This window comes from Rattus norvegicus, chromosome 2 (assembly GCF_021556685.1).
Source record: "Rattus norvegicus strain SHRSP/BbbUtx chromosome 2, alternate assembly SHRSP_T2T, whole genome shotgun sequence".
Classification (NCBI taxonomy): domain Eukaryota; kingdom Metazoa; phylum Chordata; class Mammalia; order Rodentia; family Muridae; genus Rattus; species Rattus norvegicus.
Genome location: NC_141535.1, coordinates 150,330,789 through 150,343,476, shown reverse-complemented (window position 1 = coordinate 150,343,476; position 12,688 = coordinate 150,330,789). Strand labels below are relative to the sequence as shown.

The 12,688-nt window shown below is 37.6% G+C and overlaps 1 protein-coding gene across 1 annotated transcript in view; it reads right to left on the bottom strand.

Annotated features, from left to right (window-relative positions):
- LOC148006696 (uncharacterized) overlaps positions 1-12,688 on the bottom strand; it is a 98,689-nt gene that overhangs the window by 74,097 nt on the left and 11,904 nt on the right. The window contains 3 exon segments of the mRNA XM_087640966.1: positions 1,807-1,989; positions 4,795-4,858; positions 6,471-6,548. Of these exon segments, the coding sequence (XP_087497092.1) occupies positions 1,807-1,989; positions 4,795-4,858; positions 6,471-6,548 (325 nt within the window).

The window sequence follows — 12,688 nt, the reverse complement described above, 5'->3', positions numbered from 1 at the left end:
CAGTATGTCCCCCCATGAGAAAATATCTATGACTATATATTTTAGTGTAAGAATACAGCTGAAATTCTAGTTTCTTTTTCCCTTCTGAGTTTTCTGTTAGAATATTGATCCATAATAAAATTTTAAATATGTTACTTAAAACAAATAAATTAAAAGAAAACAAATGAGTAATATAACACCGTATAAAATAGCATTTATCACTGTAGAACATATTGTCTTCCTGGCTACCTAATGCAAAATCAGGAGGGAAGAAATCACAAGTAATATTATATAGACTGACAAATGTATCTCAATCAGTGTTTGTTTGTGTGTGTGTGTGTGTGTGTGTGTGTTTGTGTGTGAGTGAGTGTGTATGTGTGTATGTGTGTAGGTGTGTGTGTGTGTGTGTGTGTGTGTAGGTGTGTGTGTGTGTGTGTGTATGTTTGGGTATACTTATATATATATATATATATATATATATATATATATATATGTATACCAAAAAACATTTCAAAATTTTTGACTAAGAATTGTTTCTGTCTAAAAGAAATGCAGGGACAGAAATGGGAGCAGAGTCTGAAGGAAAGGCACTCTTGAACTTGCCTAAACTTCCGGTCCACCCTATGTATAGACAGTAAAACATGATAATCTTGCTGATGCAAAGATATGCTTGGAGGCAGGAAACTGACATGGCTGTCCTCTGAGAGGATCTATCAACATCTGACTGAGACAGATGCAGATGCTTACAGGCAACTATCAGACTGAACCCTGGTTACCCATTGGACGAATTACGGGAAGGAATGAAGGACTAGTAAGGAATAGCAACCCCATAAGAGGGAAAATAATATTAATTTACTTGACCTCAGAGCTCCCTGGTTCTTAGCTAACAACCCAAGGGCATACGTTGCCAGTCTGTGGCCCCTGCTACATATGTAGCAGATCTTATCTTGTCAGTCCTCATGGGGAAGGGATGTCCTGGCTCCTGTGACGGCTTGATGACACAGAGAAGGGGAGGATAGATGGGTGAGGTGGGGGTAGGAAGGTTGGTGGGGTAGCACCCTCTAAGAGGCAAAGGGACAGAGGTATGAGGTTGGTTTTTCATAGGGGTGGACCAGGAAGGGAAGAATATTTCAAAGGTAAAAAGAATAATTAAGGAAAAATAGAAAGACAAAACTTAAAAGAAATCAAGTGTGAAAGTGGGAGTTTTCCAAGAAAAGAGAGTGAGGAGAAATTATAAAAGAATTCTATCCTTTGAAAAGTATTTTAAAAAAATTCAAAATGCCCAGTCTATCAATTTTAGTATCATTTTGACTCCAGATATAGGTATAAAGGGTATTTTTATAGAATTTGAAGTGAGATTAGAGAGTTAGCTAAAAGCCTAAATTAATTTCTATTCAACCCTGCAACAGAATATCTTTAATCCCATAAGTCTACTTTTATTATGTAGCATTCATTGCAATAGTTTGTCAAAATGCAGTTTATAAGGTAATTTGGGTCTATATCATACAATCACTTGATGGGCAACATATCAGGATCCATGGCTTAGACCTGCAATTCTCATAGGAAAAAAATGTATACACACAGTGCTTGATATACCAATTTATGGTGCCTGGAAAAAAAATGAAACGTTCTCCCTATAACCAAGCCTTGTCTTCACATCAGAATTTAGAGTTCTGTTCATATGGACCTGGCACATATTTTTTAGTTTTTATTTTGATTAGTACAGTGACCCACTCCCAGGAAAGGAAATGATAGTATGCTGTGATATTTATGACAATTTAAAATGGGAACTAAGAAAAGCCACCCAAAATAAGATGTCAGACTCACTTTTTTGCTGTTGGCTTCTGGCTGAGTTTCTGGGCCTTAAGATGAATTGCCCCTGTGCATCAGCGTTTAGATATTTCATGATCAGCCCAGGTAGGGAAGGGAAAGCAGTAAAGTTTCTTAAGTCCCGTGAAGTGAAGTTCTTTTGAATATTTATCATTATAATGTCATGTGGATAATCATTTCCTATGAGAAAAAAAACATGAATTATAACCAATGCAAGTGAATATTGGCAAACTTTCTGATACAATTTCGAATGCTTTGCTGTATTTCTCCTCTTCATATTTCTCCTCTTACTCCTAGTCCTCTTCCTTCTTCTTCTGGATAATGTAGACTGTGCACACTAGAACCCTAGAACCCTTACAGAGACACTATAATTAAGTAAGCTGAGAACTCTAAAATCAATGACGAGAAAAATTTCAGTGTGCCACTTTCTTTACAGAATATAGACCTAGCAGTGCAATGTATTAGAGGGGCTTTTGTTCTATTCTGCTCTAAAAGTTTGAAGACATGCCTGTTGGAGTACTAATATCAACAAACTTTTTACATCATTAGAATCCTACTTCACTTGTCAAGCTTAATATTAAGCAATTAAAAGATTTCACACTGTATACATAAAATACATATGAGCACTAATTTTCTTCACAAAATTAATTCTTATATCCTATACTAGCAACTTAAAAGCACAATGAAGGGTCTAGATCAAAAAGGAGAGAACCAACCAAAGAGAAGAAGACAGCCGGAAATAATATCAGGTCTGAAATCAATTAGAAACAAATTACATAAAACCAAGATTTGGTTCTTTGAGAAAATCACAAGACACATAAACTTCAAGTGACTAAAAGTCTCAGAAATCATATGCAGATTTCCAAAGTCATAAATGAGAAGAGAGATAAAACAGAAATTGCGGAAATTAAAAAAAATCATTAGGATTTAGTACAACGATTATACTTGACAAAACATAAAAATCCGGCCTGAATGGGAGAGTATACTCTTTTTTTTCTTTTTTCTTTTTTCTTTTTTTTTCTTTATTAACTTGAGTATTTCTTATTTACATATCGATTGCTATTCCCTTTCCTTTTGTCTGGGCCAATATCCCACTAACCCCTTCCTCTCCCCTTCTATATGGTTGTTCCCCTCCCCATTCTCCCCCATTACCGCCCTCCCCCCAACAATCACGTTCACTATGGGTTCAGTCTTAGCAGGACCAAGGGCTTCCCCTGCCACTGGTGCTCTTACTAGGCTATTCAATGCTACCTATGGTGTTGAAGCCCAGGTTCAGTCCATGTATAGTCTTTAGGTAGTGGCTTAGTCCCTGGAAGCTCTGGTTGCTTGGCATTGTTGTTCATATGGGGTCTCGAGCCCTTTCAAGCTCTTCCAGTCCTTTCTCTAATTCCTTCAACGGGGGTCCCGTTCTCAGTTCAGTGGTTTGCTGCTGACATTTGCCTATATATTTGCTGTACTTTGGCTGTGTCTCTCAGGAGAGATCTACATCTAGTTCCTGTCAGTCTGCACTTCTTTGCTTCATGCATCTTGTCTAATTGGGTGACTGTATATGTATGGGCCACATGTGGGGTAGGCTACGAATGGGTGTTCCTTCTGCGTCTGTTTTAATCTTTGCCTCCCTATTCCCTGCCAAGGGTATTTTTATTCCCCTTTCAAAGAAGGAGTGAAGCATTCGCATTTTGATCATCCATCTTGAGTTTCATGTGTTCTGTGCTCTAGGGCAATTCAAGCATTTGGGCTAATAACCACTTATCAGTGAGTGCATACCATGTGTGTTTTTGTGTGATTGGGTTACCTCACTATGGATGATAATTTCCAGTTCCCTCCATTTGCCTATGAATTTCATAAAGTCATTGTTTTAGATAGATGTATAATATTCCTCTGTGAAGGACATCTGTGTTGTTTCCATGTTCTGGCTATTATAAATAAGGCTGCTATGAACATAGTGGAGCATGTGTCTTTGTTATATGTGGGGGCATCTTTTGGGTATATGCCCAAGAGAGGTAAAGCTGGGTCCTCAGAAAATTGGTCCTGTCCAATTTTCTGAATAAACTTCAGACTGATTTCCAGAATGGTTGTGCTCTTAAATCTGCCAAAATTTATGTCACTTGAAGGAACATCTTCTTTAGGTGTTAGAACTTCACATTTTCAATAGTTTGAAAAGACCAGGTTTGCAAGCACACTTGGTGATCTCAGATTTTTAATTCTTATTCAATCTTTTCTGATAATTCTGTTAACATTATTTATTTGGCAATAATCTTGTGTTGAAATAAAAGAAGGCAATAAATAGAGTAGCTGAGTTTAAGTCAGGTTGTCTCCAGAAATCAGAATATGATCTCACATCCAGTTACAGAATTACTTGTCCTATGAGATGTCAACTGAATATTTTACATGGATCCAGAGAAATGGCTACATTTATACTATTCATTACAAAACAATCTATATAATTTGGAATAAATAGAAAAAATTGAAGATATTACATTTTAGATTTAAACTTGTTTCTGTGCATAAGTCTTTTGCTAACATAAATACCTGTTTACTATGTTGCACTTGGTGTGTGTGCAGGTCAGATGTGGGAATTAGATCCCATGAAACTGGAGGTATAGACGGTGTGAACTACCATGGGAGTGATGGAAATCCTGGAGATATCTCTCTAGCTAGGAGGATTTTCTGTAATGATCACCAAATGATTTTTTTAATTGTTTTCTCCAGAAAGAAGATGCCTAAAGTTTTGTTTTGTTGGCCTTTGAAGGAAAATTCAGTTTTACAAAAAGAAAAGCACAGAAAAATTCCTGTCATTGTCAGACTGTTGCTTATGAGATGTTATCTTCTGTCTGAAGGTCATATTAGTTATTAATTATGATTTAAATGAATGACATTTTGTTTAAGTCATTTTGTTTTAGTGTTTAAGTATAAGACAAAATATGGACACATTGAGAATTCACCAAACTCAGCTAGTCCCTTTTCAGATTACCCTGTTATTACCTTGGAGTGCTCTTGGAGCTTCCCCAGGGCGAGGACAGAACCACAGTTGATATTCTTCAATGTTCTGGAAGGCAAAAAGAAGCAACCATCACAAATAAGCTGACACCGGAGACTTGAAGAGTCTAGCAATTTCCTTTACTTTTCATGTCTAGCTCTCTAGCAGGGAAATTATTTAGACCAGTATTAATGATATGTCTTCTGAGCACAGGTTTGAGCAAACAGGACTGATTTCAGGAGAAAACCTTTGGGTATTTGCCTTTCTTCTTGGATGGAGCCTTGATCTACTGATCCACAGTAAAATAAGAAGTTGCATTCAGCCATTAGCACTAACCAAGACAAATATTATTATGTAATTTCTTACATCTGTGCATACTGAGCGAGGAATATTCAATTTCAACTTAACATGAGCACACAACCTAGTGCTCACAGATGCATATATTCATTGTGACGATGATGACTTTATCAAAGGAACATTTGAAAGATATGATAACTTAGAGAACAGAGAACAAAACAGTCAAAAACAGAGAGTCTTTGAGGGTACCTAGAAGGGAAAACTGCTTTTGGCTTTCAATGTGAGATGTCCTGTCTGTGGAGATGGAGGACATGGGTCTATTCTGGAAAATAGATGCAATGCTGGAAAGAAGGTCTGGAACGTATTCACTGCACAAAGTGTTATGTATCCATTTGAAACGATCATCGGAATAGTACATTCTGTTGAATTATTGAGCACCACCCAGGAGTGGTCTAACTGGAGTTATTAATTTTATTTTCTTTTAGACTCCTATTTAAAAGCAATGACATTGCCCCATATAGATTTTAAGTATTATACTAGAGACAAAAAACACACAAGCAGACACACCACCAACTGCCCAAACACACCCCAACATACACAGAGAGGTGATAATGAAACAGAAAGAGAAAAAGTTTGAGAGAGTGGGAGGAAGGGAGAGGGAGTGGAGCATAGAGACAGAGACAGAGCATCATGGAGATTCTCATTTTACAAACTCACAGAAAGTGATAGACACGTAAACACAAACCCATCGCAACACTCACACATACACAGTTAAACAGAGATACACTTGCACATTCAAAATAGAAAAACAAAGATATATACACATATGTATTCAGAAAAAATATAGAAAAAAAGATGCACTCATTAAAGACTTATTCAAAGTTAAAAATAAACACACCAGAACAAGTACGCTTACAACTCCACACAGAGAGATAAAAACAAATAGAAATGGGCAAGACGAGAGAATTATATACCAAATAGGGAGTATAGTCTAATTTTAAAAAAAAGAAAGAAAAAGAGAAGCAAAGACGAAAGAAAACTCTTCCCTGTAACATTGGTATCCTTTAAATTAGGTGTGAGCATATGACAAATTAATCACAATTTATTATAAATTTTATTATCTAGTGAATCTAAACATATAGCTGACATCATTAGGCTATGAGTTCATTAAATCACATAAAACTAGACAGGAATTCAAGAAAAAATGTCACTCAAAGGACTATTATTATGCCTCTGATAACTTCAGGTTAAAAATGTAGCATTTGTCAAATATGATATATCAATGTATAGTGATCATATTTCTGCTGTATATACACATTTCCATATACGTGAATCTCAAGAACAAATTTCCATTTTAACTCAAAATAGACTGAAAGTAACTTACATGTTTTCTCATCATTGGTAGTAACTTGCTGATTATGTCATTCACTGTATCGAAGTTTGTTGCTGTTACATATAGAGGCTATAGAATGTGCAGGGAGGAAAAAAAGCTTTAAAATAACGTGAAAGCTCATGTACAAATTTACTATGATCTAATCATTGTAGATAACTTATACTCTGTAACGACTCATCTAACATGTAACTTATTTTCTTCCCATAAGTCTGGAAGACACTCAGTATAACATATTTATCTGAAAATTGAAAGCTTGGGTACTGAGAAATCAAACATGACTGTCACAGGTTGTGTAAGATAAAGGGTGACTGAGATGCCATGCGTGTTAGTGCTAAGCATCCCGATTTTTCTTTAATTATGGCATAAGGTAGTCATGGAGGGCTCTTAAAAGGAGAGAAGAGACATTTGCTACCTCCCAATTGGACTTCCATCATTAGACCCTATTTCCATGTGCTACATGTGCACAGCTCTAGGGAAATGAGGATGAGAAGCAGCACAATTATTTTTATAACAATTCAAATTAGTGAGCACTCTTCTCATACCAGGGTTGTAAATAGTAAAATGGTATACAGATACTCTATATCTGTACACTCTTGTTGAAATCTTTTAGGATGTTAGACCTAGATATCCAAAATATATATTTTACAGAGAAGACTCCATTTCTTAACACACCCATGTATAAGGAAGGGTCTTGTACTATTAGCTCTCTACTGCCTCTCATATTTAGAATCTGCTCCAAAAACCTAGGATGACAGCAAGAAGGAAATAGCATGAAATCAAAGTGTAGTAGTCTGAGAAAACAACACTGATGTACTGGAAATCTATACATAACCAGACAGTGAGTAGATAAGTATATTTTTATGAAGTTAGTTTTTATATTGTCAGATATCTGTGATAAGGATTTTAAGTTTCTAGGAAAGAGTCCCTTCAATAAGAAACACAGCACAGGTTCTCTCTCCCTATCCATAACCATAACCTTGAACAGAGACCGAAGGAAATCACTTCACAAGCCATCTCTTTCCCAGAGATTTTATATGTTATTTTTTTATTATCTTTATTAATCAACTGCTTGGCATAAACTCTTACTTTGAAAATGAGGAGAGTTTGTGTATGTGTGTGTGAGCCTCTGCATGTGCATGTGCTTGTGTGTGTGTGTGTGTGTGTGTGTGTGTGTGTTAGTTTGTTTATGTGTTTGTTTGTGTGGTTCTGAAGAGTCATCGAAGACCCTAATGTTACAGGTCAGCTTAGTAGAATTTTATGAAAAGGACACCTTACCCTAACTCATTTTGCATCTAGTTAAACAGAGGGTAACAATTATGCAAAAGCACCTTTGAATATGAAAAAAAACAGCTCGGATCTTGTAGTTGTAATGTAACATGAAATTAACCAATTTAAGGTTTTGTTCATAATGTAAACTTAATCATCTATGGATGAAAATGTAGATCAGGGATCAGAAATCATACATAATAGAAGATAATAAACACATGTAAGTTTCCTTCTTACAGCAACATGGTTCAATGAAATATGTGCATCCATTCAAACCATATACACACAGGAACATAAACACATATACACACATGCACACAGTTAGACGCAAATACAGTTAGACACAAACACCCACACACACAAACACACAATGTGAGCATAGCACATTAAGGAAAAGTAAAGCTTCTGATATTCTGTTGAATATCTGAAATATCCGTGTAATTTTAAGATAAAAAGTTTTATTATAAAGAATTCCACACCGGAAGTCCCACACCCGCGGATCCCGGCCCGCAGCAGCTCTCTGCTCCCAGACCCGGTGAGAGAGAGACCCAACCGCCTGGTCAGGTGGGCACTCCTGAGGCTGCAGAGCGGAAGAGACCACCAACACTGCTCACCCCTGCCCACATCCCTGGCCCAAGAGGAAACTGTATAAGGCCTCTGGGCTCCCGTGGGGGAGGGCCCAGGAGCGGCAGGACCCCTGCCACAGACACCGCCGGACCCTGAAGGAAACAGACCTGATAAACAGTTCTCTGCACCCAAACCCGTGGGAGGGAGAGCTAAACCTTCAGAGAGGCAGACAGGCCTGGGAAACCAGAAGAGACTGCTCCCTGCACACACATCTCGGACGCCAGAGGAAAAAGCCAAAGACCATCTGGAACCCTGGTGCACTGAAGCTCCCGGAAGGGGCGGCACAGGTCTTCCTGGTTGCTGCCGCTGCAGAGAGCCCCTGGACAGCACCCCACGAGCAAACCTGAACCTCGGGACCACAGGTAAGACCAAATTTTCTGCTGCAAGAAAGCTGCCTGGTGAACTCAAGACACAGGCCCACAGGAACAGCTGAACACCTGTAGAGAGGAAAAACTACACGCCCGAAAGCAGAACACTCTGTCCCCATAACTGACTGAAAGAGAGGAAAACAGGTCTACAGCACTCCTGACACACAGGCTTATAGGACAGTCTAGCCACTGTCAGAAATAGCAGAACAAAGTAACACTAGAGATAATCTGATGGCGAGAGGCAAGCGCAGGAACCCAAGCAACAGAAACCAAGACTACATGCCATCATCGGAGCCCAATTCTCCCACCAAAACAAACATGGAATATCCAAACACACCAGAAAAGCAAGATCTAGTTTCAAAATCATATTTGATCATGATGCTGGAGGACTTCAGGAAAGACCTGAACACACTTAGGGAAGCACAGGAAAACATTAATAAACAAGTAAAAGACTACAGAGAGGAATCGCAAAAATCCCTGAAAGAATTCCAGGAAAACACAATCAAACAGTTGAAGGAATTAAAAATGGAAATAGAAGCAATCAAGAAAGAACACATGGAAACAACCCTGGATATAGAAAACCAAAAGAAGAGACAAGGAGCTGTAGATACAAGATTCACCAACAGAATACAAGAGATGGAAGAGAGAATCTCAGGAGCAGAAGATTCCATAGAAATCATTGACTCAACTGTCAAAGATAATGTAAAGCGGAAAAAGCTACTGGTCCAAAACATACAGGAAATCCAGGACTCAATGAGAAGATCAAACCTAAGGATAATAGGTATAGAAGAGAGTGAAGACTCCCAGCTCAAAGGACCAGTAAATATCTTCAACAAAATCATAGAAGAAAACTTCCCTAACCTAAAAAAAGAGATACCCATAGACATACAGGAAGCCTACAGAACTCCAAATAGATTGGACCAGAAAAGAAACACCTCCCGTCACATAATTGTCAAAACACAAAACGCACAAAATAAAGAAAGAATATTAAAAGCAGTAAGGGAAAAAGGTCAAGTAACATATAAAGGGAGACCTATCAGAATCACACCAGACTTCTCGCCAGAAACTATGAAGGCCAGAAGATCCTGGACTGATGTTATACAGACCCTAAGAGAACACAAATGCCAGCCCAGATTACTGTATCCAGCAAAACTCTCAATTAACATTGATGGAGAAACCAAGATATTCCATGACAAAACCAAATTTACACAATATCTTTCTACAAATCCAGCACTACAAAGGATAATAAATGGTAAAGCCCAACATAAGGAGGCAAGCTATACCCTAGAAGAAGCAAGAAACTAATCGTCTTGGCAACAAAACAAAGAGAATGAAAGCACACAAACATAACCTCACATCAAATATGAATATAACGGGAAGCAATAATCACTATTCCTTAATATCTCTCAATATCAATGGCCTCAACTCCCCAATAAAAAGACATAGATTAACAAACTGGATACGCAACGAGGACCCTGCATTCTGCTGCCTACAGGAAACACACCTCAGAGACAAAGACAGACACTATCTCAGAGTGAAAGGCTGGAAAACAACTTTCCAAGCAAATGGTCAGAAGAAGCAAGCTGGAGTAGCCATTCTAATATCAAATAAAATCAATTTCCAACTAAAAGTCATCAAAAAAGATAAGGAAGGACACTTCATATTCATCAAAGGAAAAATCAACCAAGATGAACTCTCAATCCTAAATATCTATGCCCCAAATACAAGGGCACCTACATATGTAAAAGAAACCTTACTAAAGCTCAAAACACACATTGCACCTCACACAATAATAGTGGGAGATTTCAACACCCCACTCTCATCAATGGACAGATCATGGAAACAGAAATTAAACAGTGATGTAGACAGACTAAGAGAAGTCATGAGCCAAATGGACTTAACGGATATTTATAGAACATTCTATCCTAAAGCAAAAGGATATACCTTCTTTCAGCTCCTCATGGTACTTTCTCCAAAATTGACCATATAATTGGTCAAAAAACGGGCCTCAACAGGTACAGAAAGATAGAAATAATCCCATGCGTGCTATCGGACCACCACGGCCTAAAACTGGTCTTCAATAACAATAAGGGAAGAATGCCCACATATACGTGGAAATTGAACAATGCTCTACTCAATGATAACCTGGTCAAGGAAGAAATAAAGAAAGAAATTAAAAACTTTTTAGAATTTAATGAAAATGAAGATACAACATACTCAAACTTATGGGACACAATGAAAGCTGTGCTAAGAGGAAAACTCATAGCGCTGAGTGCCTGCAGAAAGAAACAGGAAAGAGCATATGTCAGCAGCTTGACAGCACACCTAAAAGCTCTAGAACAAAAAGAAGCAAATACACCCAGGAGGAGTAGAAGGCAGGAAATAATCAAACTCAGAGCTGAAATCAACCAAGTAGAAACAAAAAGGACCATAGAAAGAATCAACAGAACCAAAAGTTGGTTCTTTGAGAAAATCAACAAGATAGATAAACCCTTAGCCAGACTAACGAGAGGACACAGAGAGTGTGTCCAAATTAACAAAATCAGAAATGAAAAGGGAGACATAACTACAGATTCGGAGGAAATTCAAAAAATCATCAGATCTTACTATAAAAACCTATATTCAACAAAATTTGAAAATCTTCAGGAAATGGACAATTTCCTAGACAGATACCAGGTATCGAAGTTAAATCAGGAACAGATAAACCAGTTAAACAACCCCATAACTCCTAAGGAAATAGAAGCAGTCATTAAAGGTCTCCCAACAAAAAAGAGCCCAGGTCCAGACGGGTTTAGTGCAGAATTCTATCAAACCTTCATAGAAGACCTCATACCAATATTATCCAAACTATTCCACAAAATTGAAACAGATGGAGCCCTACCGAATTCCTTCTATGAAGCCACAATTACTCTTATAACTAAACCACACAAAGACACAACAAAGAAAGAGAACTTCAGACCAATTTCCCTTATGAATATCGACGCAAAAATACTCAATAAAATTCTGGCAAACCGAATTCAAGAGCACATCAAAACAATCATCCACCATGATCAAGTAGGCTTCATCCCAGGCATGCAGGGATGGTTTAATATACGGAAAACCATCAACGTGATCCATTATATAAACAAACTGAAAGAACAGAACCACATGATCATTTCATTAGATGCTGAGAAAGCATTTGACAAAATTCAACACCCCTTCATGATAAAAGTCCTGGAAAGAATAGGAATTCAAGGCCCATACCTAAACATAGTAAAAGCCATATACAGCAAACCAGTTGCTAACATTAAACTAAATGGAGAGAAACTTGAAGCAATCCCACTAAAATCAGGGACTAGACAAGGCTGCCCACTCTCTCCCTACTTATTCAATATAGTTCTTGAAGTTCTAGCCAGAGCAATCAGACAACAAAAGGAGATCAAAGGGATACAGATCGGAAAAGAAGAGGTCAAAATATCACTATTTGCAGATGACATGATAGTATATTTAAGTGATCCCAAAAGTTCCACCAGAGAACTACTAAAGCTGATAAACAACTTCAGCAAAGTGGCTGGGTATAAAATTAACTCAAATAAATCAGTTGCCTTCCTCTATACAAAAGAGAAACAAGCCGAGAAAGAAATTAGGGAAACGACACTCTTCATAATAGACCCAAATAATATAAAGTACCTCGGTGTGACTTTAACCAAGCAAGTAAAAGATCTGTACAATAAGAACTTCAAGACACTGAGGAAAGAAATTGAAGAAGACCTCAGAAGATGGAAAGATCTCCCATGCTCATGGATTGGCAGGATTAATATGGTAAAAATGGCCATTTTACCAAAAGCAATCTACAGATTCAATGCAATCCCCATCAAAATACCAATCCAATTCTTCAAAGAGTTAGACAGAACAATTTGCAAATTCATCTGGAATAACAAAAAACCCAGGATAGCTAAAGCTATCCTC